General features: G+C 38.2%; 1 protein-coding gene across 1 annotated transcript in view; it reads left to right on the top strand.

The window, feature by feature from the left end:
• The window catches only part of SH3D19 (SH3 domain containing 19), a 33573-nt gene that overhangs the window by 12174 nt on the left and 3535 nt on the right, over positions 1 to 17864 (top strand). Inside the window, exons 2-11 of the mRNA XM_010586137.1 lie at positions 1370 to 1477; positions 4732 to 4844; positions 7074 to 7132; positions 9470 to 9734; positions 11073 to 11141; positions 12434 to 12506; positions 12818 to 12948; positions 15318 to 15376; positions 17097 to 17284; positions 17544 to 17596. Coding sequence (XP_010584439.1) covers positions 1370 to 1477; positions 4732 to 4844; positions 7074 to 7132; positions 9470 to 9734; positions 11073 to 11141; positions 12434 to 12506; positions 12818 to 12948; positions 15318 to 15376; positions 17097 to 17284; positions 17544 to 17596 — 1118 coding nt within the window. The remainder of the gene's footprint in view (positions 1 to 1369; positions 1478 to 4731; positions 4845 to 7073; positions 7133 to 9469; positions 9735 to 11072; positions 11142 to 12433; positions 12507 to 12817; positions 12949 to 15317; positions 15377 to 17096; positions 17285 to 17543; positions 17597 to 17864) is intronic.

Raw genomic sequence — 17864 nt, forward strand, 5'->3', positions numbered from 1 at the left:
AGTGGTCCATCCGTCAAATCCATGTGTCTCCAATTTAGAGACAAGGATATCATGTGGAACAGTGTCAAATGCTTTGCACTGCATTGTGTTATACTATCCAAAATTATCTGTAAGAAATCATGACTTCATATTACATAATTTTTTAAATTTTTTTTATAAGTGTTGAAAATAAAATTTTATCAAATACAGGGCTTCGAACTTTGTCAGAAAGTGTGGCAATAGTTTTGGGAAAGGGTATGTTTTTATAAAAAGTCCTGAAGAATTTAAAGAGATGCCCAGCATACTTCCTCTCTGAGACTCTGACACTCCATAAATAACATCTCATTGAGCTACACATCTAAAAAGGCCACCAGAGGAGATCAAACTTGGTTGTTGGGGCTATGAATATATGTCATAGAGAATTTATTGTCCGGAGTTCTTCTCCAGTTTCCACTTTACACATTTATGATACCGTTAAGTGTTGCCATTTTACTGCAGTTTTTGGTAATGTCAGAGAAAAAGGTAGCAGTTGTTAACAACAGAGAAGTGGTATAAATGAAGTATTGCTCTTTGGCATGAAGGTGTACTTGAGAAAGAACCCATTGATTTGGATTTTATTTATGTACAAGTATTTTTACAGCTGCTTTCTACATGCACATATGTTCCCATGCCTATTAATAAGAGACCAGTGCTTAAGTTTATGAAGCACAGAAAACGTTGCTCCTGTCTTACCGATGGAATGATTGGACAGGCTTGTAGAGGAATGAGTGATACAGGCAGGGGCAGAGCTCAGGCACGACTCCCAGTCCTTGGTCTGAACCAGTCTCCCCCATGACACCGGGTTTACAATCAACAAAATGATGCAGAATCTTCCAGGGAATTAGTTGTTCTACAGCAAAGACATTTTGTAATCAGTAATACTTAAATGCTTTGCATTTGTTTTGTTTTGTTTTGTTTCTATAGGCATTTTATCTGCTGCAGTGCTGATTCTTTAGCTTTAGCAAGATTTTATTGATTAAAACTTTTTAGCAAATGTGTTCGCAGCTATGTCTGCATATTGGAGCAACTGCTTTGAAAACATTTCCCTAAAGCCATCCTGATTTCAGGTCCCTATTACCAAGCAATGCAGTTCCTTTTGTTCAGTGGCTTATATAATCCCAGAAGGCATCTGGAGCATGTTTATGTTAAGTCAACTATCAATGCAGATGTACAGAAAAGACATGTTATTTACAAAGAGCTGAGTATGCTATTTGCATCAACCTGATTTTTTTTTTTTTATTACTTTCTTGGGTGTGAAATATGAATGTCCTTAATAATGAAAGCAATATGCAGCGAGATGTGTGTTCAGCAAATAAATATTAAATATGTTGGGTGTTTTTTTTCCTTTTAGATCCATTTCAGTTCCTCACCAAAATTGAACCTGCAAAGGAACAGACAGCTCAACCAGCTTTAGCCCGGAAACCCACTGTGATCCGAATCCCAGCTAAACCAGGGAAATGTAAGTTCTTCTCCCAAATTGTCTGAGAAGTCTCTGTCAGAAAATAATCTTAATTGGGACTTACTATCTACGAATTGAGTTGCTGTTTACTAGCTATATTAGCTGCCAAAGGAATCCCGTGATACAGTTTGACAAGATAGAGGAGCCAACATAAGGGCTGTGGTGGGAGGGAGAAATAGCTGGGAGTCATGTTCCCCTCTCCCTGCCTCCCAGCTACCTCGTCTGGCTCCCTCCCTTGTGCTAAGTTTGAAGTCCCTCAAACCTTATGGAGCTAATGCGTATCAGAGGTGAAACAGTGTGTGTGTGGGGATATAAAGGCTGGCAGGGAAGAGCTGGAGGAGACCCTTTCAGCAGAAGCATTAAATGCTGCTCCTGAGCTTCCTGGGAGCAGGACCCCCACTTGTCAAAGGAACAACATTAGTGTATTAAACTTTGCTTCAAACACAGCTTAGTTGGGATGTAAGCATAGTTTTCACAGCTTACATCAAAAAGTTCCCTTGACCCTTGTTAGATTTGAAATCTGTAGCCGTTTAAGCAATAGTATTTTGGTAGCAGCTGAGGGAACGAAAAAGGCCTGTGAGAACTTGGATGCAAAAACCTGATGTGTTCAACTTTGTGTCAAGGTCTAGATTATAGTTTTCTGACAGTTACCGTATCCCTAAAGCCTTCCACCTCTAATCCTTCACAGCTTTACAAATGACACTGACAGTACCTCAGAGTGGAAATTTATCAGAGCGCCACAAGGTCTTTGTGTTGATCTTTGTATGCTGGAGTGCATACTTGCTTCTGTTTAGCCTTATGGTTTATCCTCAAAGCTTAGGGAGAAATGTCACAAGATAGCTCTTAAAATTTGTATTTCAAAATCATGTTTTACTGCATTGAGTAGGCGTAGAGCCAACTTGTAGCAACTAGATGTCCAGGTGGCTTTTCTCCTAAGATTTTCTCTCATTATTTCCTGAGTTCCCTTTTCCTCCCACCACGCCCCCAGTGGTAAAATAGTAGGTTTTCTTTTCCTCTGCATATGTGAGAAATGCAGTAGAAATGATTAAAAATGCAGGGAAGACTGAAGGTAAAGCTATGAGGAGAAGTCTTTCTGTTAATACCTGATCATAAATAAAAGGGTTTTTTCAGTCGGAAGAATATGTTTATGAACTACTGTAAAGAACCCAAGACATAATTCTTGTCTACAAAGGAAATTGTAATTTCCATTAAAAAAAAAAAAAAAAAAGTGCCTGAAAATTTGTTTTTTTCTTTTTTTTTCCTGAGCTGGATTCTCTTTTGAACTTGTAGATAACTGGTCCCTTGCTGCTCTCTAGTGGTAATTGAACTTTCCACAGGAGACTGCCAGTCACTGTATTTGACTACGATTGTCAGGGGGGTGTAAAGGACTGCTTTATGGGAGGCTGTGGCTGGAAGATTAATGGGATGTGGAGAAACAGAAGCAGATTCCAAGAAAGTAGAGTAGCCTGTTGTCAGATAGGAACTGCTGCAGACATGTAAATTGTTAAAAGTTAAAAAATGAGAGAAGTACAACTGGGCCAAGGTATAACATAGATATAGTAGGATTTACCTTATAAGAGGGCCACATAATCTCAGTACAAGGGGTCTTTCACCATCGTGGGCATGGAGTGAGATTAATTCTGTCAGGAACCAGCACAAACCAAAAAGAAAACCCCCAATAAACAAACACCACCACCACCCCCAGCACTACCAAAAAGGAGACAGAGCTGGATGCTTAAGAATTTGAACTCTAGTAAAGCACTCATTTAGCATTAGCATTTTTGTCGAGATGTGATTAGAAAGGAAGCATTAAACTTCCACTTCAGTTATTACACTTAGAAATCACTGAGAATAACACCTGCCTTCTAGTTCTTGGAGTTTTTTTTAATTCTTTTATTTCCTTTAATTTTGTAAATCTCTTGTGCTTTTTATATATCAGTAAGGTATGATAAGAGAATATTTCTCCTGCAATTACTGTCAGGTATTTTTTTTACTTCTCATCCATCATACTAGCTTAGAAGAGTGATGAACTTCACTAACTTTTTTCCCCCGTGCTTGGTCACTGCCAACACGGTAACTGTGACCTGCTCCTAGGAATAAGGGATTTATCCTTGAACTGATCCATTTTTAAAATCACACCAGCGTTTTAGATGATAGTAACGCAACTGAGGTGTTAAAAACAAACAACACTTCTCCTTCATATGTGTCGTTTCTTTGCTGAGAGTACTTTTCATGAAATGAGCAACTGAAAGTTTTCATTTGGATAGAATCTCTCCTCTTCTTTATCATCAGTCTATAAATGTCCAGACTGTCTACACATATCTTTACATAACTCCAAGACTGGCTGAACTTCAGAAGAGCTTAAGTGTCTGAAGTTCTTTGTATGAAATTAATTTTTTTGATATACAAATACATTGTAAAATAGATAGCAAGGTTCCAATATATAAAGACAAAATGATTGGTAAATATGCTGGCAAAACCTGTCCAAATGCTTTCCAGGCTTCAATGGCAGAGACATTGAAAGAAAATACCATATAATCAGCAGGTTTTTGTGTTCCTTATTGAGACTGAGGACGTCATCACTCTTCCCTAGTAAGAGCCGTACTGTTTCCTCTTCCATGTCCTAAATTTGCTTAGCTCCTTAAAGACTACTAGGGAGCTTCCATCTCTGTTTTCTTTCTGTCACCCTGAATTTTGTATCAGGCAACCGTTTCTTTTCTTGCCTTTACCTTTCTGGAGATTCTTCCATCCAAGTCTCCTGATCTTTCAGGGTTACTTGAAATAACCCTCAGCTGTTTTCCAGCCTTAAGGATATTCCAGGAGCTGACAGCTGAAAAAAGTGAGCCAGTTTAGAAATGTGGCTGAGAGATGGTGATGGTGTTTCAGGGTATTCAGTAATGAGTCTGACATTCCCAGGGGTAGAAACTCTTCTACTCATCTAATATTATATCAAGAAGTATTGCAGCTGAAACCCTAGAATAACTTGCTGGTGTCCTGAGAGTAAAGTGAAGATCCGTTAAGCAGGATGGGAAGTACTCCAGAAGTCCACCTCAGAGTTGCAATGTTCCCTTCATGTCCCTTTTGTCTTCACTAGTCTTTAAGTGGTCCTGCCCATTGGCTGCCCTGGTTTTGAGGAAGGAAGTTGCGTTCACAAAAAAACGCCCCAAACCAAGGTGGATTCCCTTACCTATTGTTGGTCCATGTAAGGAAGCTATTAATTAGACTTTCATTCAAGAACTTTTGGGTTTTTACAGCTTTAAATGAAATCCCGCATAGCCCTCCACCACTTCCTGCTGAAAAGCCCATTGGGAACACCTCTAATATCACAGTGGGAAAACCCAACAGTGGTGACGTACTAAAAAAAGTGGTAAGTTAGAACTGCTTTCCTGGGTTACAACTTTGACTGCTTTGGTTAACAGATCTCTTGTGACTCTCAAGCATTTGTAATGTAAGTTATTTGAAGGACGAAAGGATGAAAAGGACTACTCAAAAACACAAGGCTTTCTTCTTTTAATTGCATTCTCTAGTTTAATTAGGTAATTTAGACTGCTGTCAGTTCTGAAAAGCACTTTGTTGATTTTACTAAACTTTGATCACATCTATCTTCAATTTTCTGTGTTTAGCAGCTGGAATCAGGATATTCTACAATTTAGTTTCAAAAGCACTGCAAAGTGGTTCAAAGTCCAATGAGATTTACATAGTGAAATATTGTCAAAGTCCTTTAGAAATGTATTTTTTTACCTTCATACGCACAGTACCTCTCAGTGTCTGTACTAATTTCCACGCAGAGGGAACTTTTCTGTAGAAGAATGAAGCTTGCTTTCTTCAGCTCTTTACTTCTGGTTGTTTTCTACTGGTCATGTCAGAGCCTGAGTAGAACTATTTGAGAAAGTAAGGCTCTGCTCCTCACTCCTGAGAGCATAGTAACGGTAGACACTGTAGCTGTGTATCCTATATGCCCTTTGACACAGATTTACAAAAGGGAATTAAAATAAACTAGAAAATGACAGTAGAATTTCCAAATATTGAGTGCTGTGGTGGCAAGAATGGCAGAGAATCTTGTGGAAACCACAGGCAGTAAAAAGATCAAATCAAATCAAAAGCTCTCACTAGATGGACAGCTGCCAACAAATGTCTTTGTGGCTACCTCTGCTAATGGATAAAGGGGCTTTTAAATGTCATGGTTGAAAAGGCTATTCACAGAGGTCCCATATTTTCTGGATAATGCTGAAAAAAATAATTTCCAATACAAGACATTAAATAACATTTTATACAGTGCAACCCCAAAACTTTTACAATGTCATCCAGGTTACTATGACAGGCATGTGTAAGCTTCAGAGGATTTTTTTAAGAAGACGACTGCATCAATTCCACTGAAACATTTAAATCTTATCTTTGGAAAGAACTGTTGTGCTTATAAAACTAGTATTTTTTGTCAGTGGAAGTTATTAACCAGCAACAGTAGAAATTCTTGACTGTAAGCAGCAGTTGGCGCAGATTTCTTCCTTTTCACACAGAAGAGGAAAATTTGTGCTATGAGGATAACATCCCCATCTGAAAGTGGCAGGTTGTTTTCTTTCCAGTCAGGATCATTTGATCAGGAACATTGATTTGGGGACTTAATCAAGGGTCAAAATTTTGTCACAAAATACATCTAGGTATTTTCTAGGTGGGAAAAATCACAGAAATTGTTTACCAGTTTCAAGCACATGTATCCCTGATTAAGTAACAAGACTGTTCAGACCTATTTAAAATTACTGGATCAAAAAGGATACTTTTGAACCCAGATCCAGCACTCTGATTTACCATGCTGTTCCACAAGCAGCTGTGCTTGTTCAGCAGAGCTGGCAGTGCTTTCTGGCACTAGCATGAAAACAAACAGCAGGAGGCAAAAAGGATGGTAACTTGTTAATCCATTACTGTGGTCCAAGCCCTTCAGACATGGCACATGTTCCCCTCTGCTGACTCTGCTACAGGGTAGTAATCTCTGGCAGGGTCAGGATGGGTGGCTAGGAGGAGTGACACCTTAATCTGCCAGAGAAAGATTCACCAGGGTTTATCTGTTAGACCTCTAGGAAACAGATGCCTACTTTAATGAGAGCTAATGTTATTTGCAAGAGACTCTGTGCTGTGTGAGTTGCATCAATGTCATGTTTTCTGCTTTAAGCCTGTTCAAAGTGTTTCATCTGTCAAATCAAAATGGATAATGTAACTGCAGTAGTTGGAATCCTATGGGCAGTGAAATTGTACATTTGTATGACTCTCCTGAATTTGCCTCTTAAGCCCTGACTCCCATGTAGTAGGAAAAGAGGGCTGGGTCATACCTAATGCACAATTTAAGCTGTGATTCAGGTAGTCAGCGAGGTTATTTACATCTCCTTCTATGTCCAACAAGACTTTAAAATGCTAGAACATACCATAATACTTAGTACTTCATTCTCAGACCTACAGAAACTCTTGTTTTTCCTGTCTGTAGGATGTGATATAATTTAATATAAGAAATGCATCATTTAATATAAGAAATGCATCATTTAAACAAGATCATTTTTGTTTCTTAGGCTTAAAGAAATGGCTTTTTTCTTTTGAACCTTTGTAGGAGTTGGGTCATTCAGAACAGAGTGGAGTGCCTCAGCTAGAACCTGTACTACCCCCAAGGTAAGTGCAGTTCCTCAGTGACTCACTTAAAAGTGGTGTTTCCGAGTTAGTTTGCCTAGTTGGTCTCAATGCAGACACCACCAACTCTAGTCCTAACTCAATAGGCTTGGATAGATAGTATACTCACTAATAAATAGGCAGGACCAAGTTGCTAGCAGATTAATACTTGTTTGTACATTATTGGTATGAGCAGGGAGATTATAGGAGGACAGCTGTTTGGCTCTTCAGCTAATGTACAGTGGCTGCTGACAGTCATTCCTTTCTGCATCTTTAACCTTTTCACCCACAGCTGAACACAGAACATCCCCTCCTGCATGACCTTTTGATCAACAGCCCTTGCACTTATGCCAGGGTTTGAGTGGTGAAGGAATGGAGGTGGCAGATGCTGCCACCCTGAAAAGGGCAGATGCTGGGCCAGCACCTTTCCAGAAGCACTGGCTAGTTTCTACAGTTCACTTCAGACCTAAAATGCCTGTGAAGGTGCAGAATCAATGATAACATTGGTTTTTATCAGTGATAAACTTGGTGTTTTTTATTCTTTTGAATCAACAAGAAAGAAGGTCTGCAGAGGCAAAAGTAGCTGGACCAGCCTTAAATTCAGGTCCACTAAATGCCAGAGGCAAACTGGAGGGTGATAAGGCATTGGCTAGCTAGCCCACGGCGGCTATCTCAGCATCTGCACTCTAAATCTGTGGGTTTAAACACAAGAGTTTGCTCTGTTGTGTCAGGACAAGAGAATCTTTTAGTTATTAAACTTAGTCTACCAATAATAATAAGTATTCACTAACAGGAAAGAATATGGTAGTACCCACAAAGAAACACCTCATTATTGCCCCTTATGGGCTTGTTACTTTCCCCCGTTCTGTTTATCATAAGAGCATTCCCAATTCTCCTGAAAGTCTCTGGAACTACAGTAAACATTTTGTCCTTTCACTCTTGTGCTCAAATGGATTTTTTTTTTTTTTTAAGTAAGCAGTAATAATACTCTGAATTGCTTGTTAGGGTTTTCTTGTTTAGTTGAGTTTCCTTACAAACATATGTGTTGATTTGTTTCCAGATTTAATGCAGTCTAACTTGGAATTTCCCCTTTTGTCAGTATTAAAAATGCTTAGTTTAGGATGAGGCCAAGAAAGGGGAGAGGTGGAAGTTGAACAGAAGTGGAAAATTTTTTTGAAATTTAAAAAATAATCCATACACAAATAGTAATAGAGAGCTTTTACCAGGAGTATTAGTAGAGCGCTAGTATCTTCATGAGTGGTGGATGACACTCAAAATATATGTCAGAAGGATACACTAAAGATCCACTAATGCACATTTGTTGTGGTTGATAATTTTTACAGACCCTTGAGGAATTCATGCAAGCAAATAATTATGCTGAATTACACTATATGAAAAAAGGAGAGACAATTGTAGCAGAAACTTGCAGTAACTGGCTGAAGATCCAATAACAATCAAACAATATTGTATTTTAGGAATAGTGATAGTGCCAGGGTTCTTAATAACAGGAAGCCAAAGTTTTATGTACATAATGCTTGTTTATAACAGAGGTGATTTTTAATTAGCAAATTATTGATTTGGCCACACTCTTTGATTCTAGAAATCATGGCTCATGTGTACTGTATAGGCAGCTTTTTTTAATCAATGCTTTATAAGGGGGATTTAAATGTTTTAAAAAATTACCACTGTCACTTACTAGTCTCTGATTTTGGTTTCTAAACTACTGGTACACTAATGAGAGTGTGGTACCTCCAGCACTGGCAGAAAACTCAAGTATTTGCAGTGGTGTTTTCTTTCTGCATAAAAATAGTAAATTCTGCTATTGATGCCATTGTGCAAAGTGGTGTCCTATGTCATGAGTTTCAGCAGAGGCCCAAAAGTCACTTCAGGTTAAGTGACATCCCAGGGAATGAGCTAGGCTGATTCCTGAAGACCAGCTAGATCAGCAGAGCTTCTCAGGGCTTTCACTAAAGCTCTCCACTAGAAGAACTCCATCCTGAGGCAGCTTCAGAAAAAGCTCTTTCTAAAGGTGAATTGCTGAAAGAAATCCTGCTTATGTAGTGGTCTCCCGAGAAAGCTGGCAGGCTGTTGATAAGCGGAAGTGGTGAGCAGAGTTGGAAATATGTAGTCAAAGGATCTGTCTGAGGACTTGATCATCCAGTTCCAGTGTCTGAAGAGTTCATATATTCCCAGCAAGCTTCAGATACTACACACTCTACAGCCCAGGTCATCATGAGTCCCGTTTCCTTATTGCATGCTCTATAGCTAGGGCTGTGGTGGAGGATGAGGTGGCAGGCTTATCAATACGCATACTTCTCTGATGGTTTGCCCAATTTTTAGGCCTGTGGATGGAAAATTTATACCTGCTCGACCTCCCCCACCTAAAGGTGTTCCTGGAAGGCCACCTCCACCAAAACTCTCTGCAGCCAAGACCTCCTCCCAGAAGGATGCTCTTTCACGATCTACTTCTGACATCGCTCCTGATAAAAAACCCAGCAAGTTCAGACTGGGACCCAAGAGAGCAAAAAGTCAAGTCTTTAAAAATCCAGATCCAGCATTACCTCCTAGACCTAAACCGGGTCATCCTCTCTACAATAAATACATGGTGAGAGTTGAGATACTCTGTCTGAGACTGTTGTTAATAAAACAGTGCTGGTTAAAATAGTAGTGAAAAAGATAGTAAGGTAGGTTACTATTATGTTGCTTTCAAAGTGCATCTATCAGCATAATTTTCCTTAGAAAATACTAATAGATAAATAGTAATAAGTACTGTAAGGTAGTACTGGAGAAAGCAATATATACATGCAAAGTATAGATATATGTGTGTGTATTTTTGTGTATATATGTAATTTATATAGATATATCTTTAATGCATAGCTTTTGGGATTTAGGGGTTCTTCTTACAGTCAGCAGTTCAGAATTCTATTACAGCATGTAAAATGATGTTAAATAATTGCATTTGTGTATTGTTTTTTCCCTGTATATGTCAAAATGCTTAATAAAATTGGGGGAGCATTAGAACTTAAAAAGTAGTTACCTTGCTTAATCAAGCCTGCAAAGAGTGAGGAATGTAACATCACTTATCTTACATTTTCATCCTATTGATGCCATGCCTTTTCATTATAAAAATGTTTCTTTTTGGTATTGCATGTGTTGTTAGGCAATATTAAATATAAATGGATCAACTTTACAGAATAATGGAGAGAGTCTTTCCCAAGATATTTGAGATTGGTCAGTGATCAGAGCTGGTGACTCCTTGAACCAGTGCTGCTGTCAAAAAGAGCACCCACACAACAGTAGCATGAACAACATCAACATTCAGCATGAAATGGAAGCTTTCTGTTGCCTTCTTTTTGATCTTCACTCCTGCATTTAGATCCTTGGTGGAGCAGAGGAGCAACAAAGAGAGAGGAAGATGTATCTAAGTTGATAGTAGGATCAGCTTTGAGATAAGGGAAGCATTTTGCTTCCTTTCTTGTGTAGCCACACCTATTTACATAAGAAATGTGTGACATACTTTTGTAGATGATATTTTTTCAGTAGCAGATCACTAGTCATTTCCTGCTCTTAAGTGTTACTGTCATTGAAATTTTCCTCCCAGGTTTTTTTTTCAGTGCCCTCCATGACAAATGAATACATTTCTGTGTCAGTGTGTTGCTGAACATCATGTACCTACCGTATGATGTGATACCAGTTAGGTGGCTAAGACACTGTTAGAGTGGATGACAACACCTGGGTTTCTCAAAGTGGCAGTTTGTATCACCAGCAGTCTGTTCTGAATGCCTTCCATAGGAGCTTGTCCTCTTCCACTGGACTCCTAAATCAGTTACCTGTAGTAGGTGGTCAGGATAGTTCCATCATCTGACCATTTTCACTTGCAGTGGGAATTTCAGGTGCTTAGAAGTGAAACAAACTCTTCCATTTGCCTCTGTTTCTATTCAAGCTACCTGTGCCTCATGGAGTTGCCAAGGAAGATTGTCTTCCCAGGAACACTGGAGAACTGTCCTGTAAGGTAAGGCATTTTTTTCTGCCAATAAATATTTAATGAGCAAGACTCCCGTTGTATCAGGTGCTTTAGGCTTTAAAGGTTACACTGAGAAATGTAATAGTGGTTTATTAAATCCTTGTGTTTCTTTAATAAAAACAAAACAACTACCAAAACAAAACCTAGTAATGGTGATTTGCCTTATAGCACAGGGACATTCTGCTTAAGAGGCAGACCAACAGTAATTACTTGGAGTGCCAGAAGGGAGAGGAAACTGGTAAAGTTCCTCTGTCTCATAGAATGATAATCATTCCCTTGGCTGAGTATCTGAAAAGTGGGCAAAAGATAAGCAAGTAGTTTTATGAAGTGCTGTACATGATATATCAGTGAATTGACTTTGACATACAGACTTCAAAGTATTTTCCTCTCTCTGCTTCTACAGAACCTAACCTGTTTTTAGGGCATGGCTATATTAATATTAAGTAGCCAGTGTAAGTTATGGCTATGATAGGTTTTTGATTATTATCAGAAACCTACATGGCTGAAATAGATTTATCTGCAATCTGTTGTTATCTGTTGTAATTCATATTATTCTGGCCTTATCTTTTTCCATGTCGGACTTTTTTGGTTGGGTTTTTTGTATGCAATGAATTACTTTGAATGTAATTCACACACAGTGATTCTCATCAGTACAGTCTGAAAATTCCTAGTGTGTGGGATAGGGAAGAAGGCTCAGCATTTTTGATATAATTTCCCTTTATAAAGATCCCACAACGAAATTGTCATTTCACCTCAGCGTTATCTTCCTGTAAGCAAAGGCCTAGTGGCTTGCTTGCCCCTCTAAAATGCTTGGCAGTCGGCAGATGTGCTGCCCCCGCTCAGTGTGCTGGGCAGAGTTGGGCTGGGGTGTTCTGTCCAAGCAAGGAAGAATAATTCGCAGCACGCACTACCAAGAAGTAGTGCAAAATTTGGCCACGACCCTTGCAATGAGAGTTGCTATCAGTGCTCTGGATTTCTGACTCACAGAGGTAGCTGAGGCTTTGTCTATACTGGGAAAAGTTGCATGCCTTCCCTTCCTTTTATTGGCTCAAAAGTAGATTTTGGTGAAATGCATTCTGGTTTACACTGGCAAAAGGCATACAGAATTCAGACCCATAGCTATATGACCAATACTAACTGTTGCCTCCAAAGGTGATTCTCTGATACCAGAACAACATTGTGTCCAAAGTCAGAAAATTACTTTCAGAGTATGTCACAGAGAATCTCTGTTAGTATCTTCTGTGATTTATAAACTACTTGGATTTATTTGTTGTTGTCAGGATTCAAACCACCCTCCAAAATTTTCTGACGCAAGTGCACCTCACGCTGTAGTCCTGCATGATTTTCCTGCAGGTAAGTAAATGTGAATATTCTGGAAGCTTGTTTTACTCCAAGACTTTCAAACAGGAATTTTCTTAGGAATTAGAGCTTAAAAGGATGAGGAAGCTCAGCCTATAAGATCTGCATGTAGAGTTGTTCAAATCCATGGGTTTAGCTATAGTTGGGCCAATTTAGTTAAAGCTAACTGGTTTATCAAGTATAATTAAGACTTTTTGAAAACTCATTCTGGTTTTGTCTGTGATATTTATATTAAGCAGATTTTAGTTAAAGAAAAATCACTGAGTGTGATGACTACTATTAACTGAAATGATGCTGTCTTACAGAGCATGCTGATGACTTGGACCTTCATTCTGGAGACACTGTTTGTCTTTTGGAGAAAATTGATAGCAAGTGGTACAGAGGAAAATGTGGGAATCGCACAGGGATATTTCCTGCCAGCTTTGTTAAAGTAGTTGTATGTAGGCTTTGTATACATTGCTACATAAGATCCTATTGCATTTGTTTTCTGGTTCTATTTTACTATAGATCTTGTGTGTTTAACTCCATTCTGTATTTAGATAATCTCTTTTCCCTCTGGCAGCACAGAAGACATATCAACTTTTTTGTATGGTGTTAGAAAGATGCTTGATTTGGCATGACCAACTTGTGTTTTGGGGATTATTTTGCTGTTAATTTGAAGCCAAGTGAGAAAATTGTGGCCCTTACCAGGTTCTGTTTGTTAACCTGGGTAGTTTCTCAGGGTCTACAGAGAAGGTTATTTTTCACAACTGCATGTGAGGATCAAGACCAAGTAAGATGGTTGCTTTTTGTGCCTCGCCCAGCTTCTCTCATTTTCTTGTCACTTAACTGTACTAGAATCACCACTTTTATAGCCATGTAGTGAACTAGGTCAGGGCAGCAGTTGAGCCCAATGAAACATGGTTTTTTCTTCTAGAATATTTTTTTCCTGGCTGGATCAATTCGCCTAAGTGGCTTACTAAGTGGCTGCACAAATGGTTGTGCTGGCACAGTGCAAGGAGATTGTGTTGTTGCAAATGAGCAGCTTAAAGCAATCCTGTAACTGAATGTGACACTTGACAGTAAATGGCAGGCAAGAGACAGGTGCTGTTTTGGAGCCCAACAGCAATTAATTGAGTGTCTCATCTTTAAAAGAGATACAGTATGGTTCACTGCATCAAAAGCTGGGTCAAATCTATTGCAAGCCTGAGTCTGAGATTGAAGTCCATTTTGTGACAGTAGAAAGGGCTGTTGGGCTATCCACATCAGCCATATGGACACGGAGGAATGCTAAACTGACACCAGGATGCAGTGAAGGTGTATGGCTGGGCATTAGACAGTAAGTGTCTGTGTCGAGCCGGAACAGCTGGCAGAGATGAGCACTGCTGCTACATGGACAATACCAAGTATTTGGTAACCGCCAGAGAGTATAGGGTGTCTGTTTAGTTTGTAATGGTGTTATTGGAGAAAAATTGTAAGATTTGAGAAGTGCTGAAGAATAAAAACTAAACTCAGGGGTAGTAATAACAGAACTATGCTCTATTCGCTTTCACAAGAAAGGTTTGTTAGCTAAATTGATTAGCTGCTTCTACACAGGCCAACAATTTAATTTAAAAGCTCTTGTTACTACTGATGGCTAATAGACAAAAGATTTTATGTTAAAGCAGTAGAATGAGTATTTGGGGTCAAATTCAGCATTGATGCAGACACATACAACTTCTTAAAAGCTAGGGAAGATGTGTTTCAAATTTCTATTTTAGTTGTAAAAGGTGGTTACCATTTGAGTGCAAAAATCTTTTGTTTCAGCAAAATTAAAAAAAAAAAAAAGGAAAAAGAGTGCAGTACATGAGGCTAATTTACTGAGTGAATTCTCCTGTTCATTCATGTCAGATTTGATCTTGATACAAGGTCTCTATACAATACGCTATAGTATGTTTTACAGTACTGAGCTGGGTAGCAGCTTAGGTCTGGACACCTAACAATAATACATGGTTATTACTTTCCATAGAACCTTCAGAGCACCACAGATACCAGCTCCTCTAGAAAGAGCACTGTGAAGATTATTTGTCCTAAAAGGACAGCCAGCATGATTTCCTCCAGTCCTTCACAAAAGCTAATGAAACATTTTCTCGTTCATTTTTATGGGAACTGGCTAATGCTATAGTAAGGGGTAACCCAAAGCTCCTCGCCAGGGTCTCTAGCCTTGTAGTCTTATACATCTCACAGATCATGATTCACGTCACACCAAAAATACAATTGAAGTCTTCTTATGATAAAGGACTTGAATGCTGTCTGTTTCATATATCCGTGTATTGATTTTCTAAATTATATTTATCCAATTCAAGTGAGATTTGTGAGATGTATTTTTGTTTGGAGGACAGCTGGCTACCAAAGCCTAGAAAGGATAAGTGTAAACAATAATTTTGTCTATTGTGATATATTGTGCTAGTAAATAATAGAGAGCAAATACCAACTGAAAGTTGTGAGCTAAATGCAACAACCTGTAGTAGCATCCAGTCCCATATTCTGTCAATCAATTGTGCCACAAGTAGAAACAGTAAACGAGCTTCATAACAGAAAACATTAAATAGTACTCCTTGTTTGCATGAGACTGAAAAATGAGAAATCAGGCATACAAAACTGAAATATACATTAATATGGTCATATATCATGGCATGCCAGCAACTATAGAGCGTCACATGGAGGTCATAACTGGAGCTGATGCTTAGCTGAAAAACAGATTATTTTAACGAGTTCCAAGCTTATTGTAGTTATGTTGCCATGAGCTTGAAATGAAAGATTTTACTTATTTTGTTGTCTTAATAGATTGATGTTCCAGAAGAAGGCAACAGGAAAAAAATACCCTGTTCATCACAATGTATTAAGTGAGTTAGATAAATCTTATTTTCTTTCTCATGTCGATTAGTAAGTAAAAAGGAAGTAAAAAGAAAGATAACTTTGAAGCAGGTCTTATCTGTGCTGAGGTTAATATGGTTAACAGTTTCTTCACCAAAATATATTTAAAAAATTAAACTCTCAAAACTGAAAGTTTATGATGTTTTAGTAAGACTCATATTCAGGTAAAAAAAATTCTAAAAACTCACTTCATGGCTTCAGAAAATTGGTAGATCACTTTATAATAAAAGTTTATATAGATATAGTCCACTTATTTTCCTTCCTCTTATGAGCTGTATTAGGAGAGCATTTCCCATAATTTTTCATGAAAATTGGTTAGAGAAACTGTGAACCAATCTGATTAACTTCAGCAGCATTGCACTCTCCTCTCTTTGCTCCTGGCCTTGTTACTTTCTTCTAGAGTCCTCATAAGATGTAACATGGTAGGGCTCCTACTCATTTGAAAGAACAACATAAATTGGGGCAGAATATAGCTGTACTTTAAGTAGAGAAATCTATCTAACCTTAAAATCTATAACTGTACAGGTGAATCTAAAGTTCCCCAGATCAAATTATCAAATGTACTTCAAGCACTTTCATTTCTGATTTGCAAACAATTTGTACTAAGATTTGTGGGCAAGGAACAACTTTTCATGCTGTTTTTACTCTATGATGATTTGTTGGATTTTGTAATCATTCATTGCAGCAATTAAAGCAAATTCAGGCAGAGGCAGGAACTACTAGTATCAATGGGATCATTCAGTTTGTTCTTCAGATAGAGCTTGGCTTGTCTTAAATGAAACTTTTAAAAGCTTTTTAAAAGCTGCTTCTGCAGCTAAGAAAAAAACAAAGTGCTAGCTCTGTCCTGAAGCTTTTGCAAAGATCTGAGTGGGGGACCGGGGTGGGAATCAAGCTTCTTACGTTGGTTGTACGCTACAATACTATAGAAAGAATTAAAGGCTATTATCACTTTTTTCCGGCATGGTATTTCTGATAAATAAAAAATTTTCTTAGAGTAATTTCTTAAATTTGTTTTATTAGTTTATTAAATTATTAAACCTATTTAAGTAAGGAAGAAATTTAGTTTTTTCAGTATTTTACCAAATTATGTAAAATTTATCAGATGCTGCATTGATGTTTCTTTCTTCGATAGATAAGTTATTTCCCCATGCCTGGGATAGACTTTACAGAATAAAGTTTGTCAAGGTAGATAAAAACTAGCTTCCCCTTATGACACCTCCATGTATTTGGGATTTGGGACAAATACACAGCACCCACCCCCCACTCATGTTTGTTTGCATCTAAATTGGATGCTAGCTCAAAAAAACATCAAACTCTTAACAAAAGTGTATCTGGACACTTACTTGGATATAGGCAAAAATATAAAATGGGAGAGGCAGCCCAGAAACAAAATGATATGTTTTTTGGTTTTGTTGGGAAGAGAAATAGGGTCTTATGCAAAGTACTGTAACAGACAGGAATTGGGATGCAGAAGTTGCCTCCAGCTCCTCCAGACTCCATACTCATCCTCCTCAGAAAGAAGAGATGAGAACCAGGGCTAGACCCCGGTTTTCCACCTGTTCTATCTTCAGTGCATTTTTTCATCATTTTAATTAAAGATATCAGTCCATATTTTGCACAATGCTGTCTTATTATTAAGTGGGCAATAATAATAAATAAGCAAAGTAATTTTCTCTTTTGTTTCTGCAGAGGCCCAAGATGTGTAGCACGATTTGAATATATCGGAGATCAGAAAGATGAGCTCAGTTTTTCGGAAGGTGAAACTATTATCCTTAAAGAATATGTAAATGAAGAGTGGGCCAAAGGAGAGCTCAGAGGCACATGTGGAATTTTCCCCTTGAACTTCGTGGAAGTAATTGAAGATCTGCCTGGAACAGGTATGAATGCGTTTGCAAAACTCTTCAAGAACATGGTTTTGTACTGCATGCACGTAGGCAGCATATAGGAGAAAAGTCCAAAAGCACAATGAAGATGGGAAGGAGGCAGAAAGGGAGAGAAGACAGATAAAAAAAAATCAAAATGAATAGTAGTACTTCTTAAGAAGCTATTCTTAATAATTACTTTGAATATCTAAAATCTCTAGTAACATTTTTAATAGTCATTGCTGCTATTCTAAGTTGTGCTTTCCTTGTGTAGGTACAGGAGCAGCACTGAAGAATAAGGTGGAGGTTTCTTCTTCCCTTCCTCAGGTAATAAAATTTTATAGGTGAGGGCCAGAATTTACTTAGTGGTTTCATAGATTTACATAGACTTTCTATTATAATGTCAGATTAGCTGCACAACTTTAAACCTGAATGTAACACAACTCCCACAGCACACAATGCTGCATGGTCACATCTTGAATTCTAACGGTTGGCCTAAATTGATTGAATTCATAGCTTCTGGCAAATTAACATAAGTAAATTTTTGTCCTTTGCCCTTAAGCAAATTCTTGTTAGCTCTATTTTAAGTATTGCT

The sequence above is a fragment of the Haliaeetus leucocephalus genome, unplaced genomic scaffold (genome assembly GCF_000737465.1).
Source record: "Haliaeetus leucocephalus isolate CR32 unplaced genomic scaffold, Haliaeetus_leucocephalus-4.0 Scaffold140, whole genome shotgun sequence".
NCBI classification, from domain to species: domain Eukaryota; kingdom Metazoa; phylum Chordata; class Aves; order Accipitriformes; family Accipitridae; genus Haliaeetus; species Haliaeetus leucocephalus.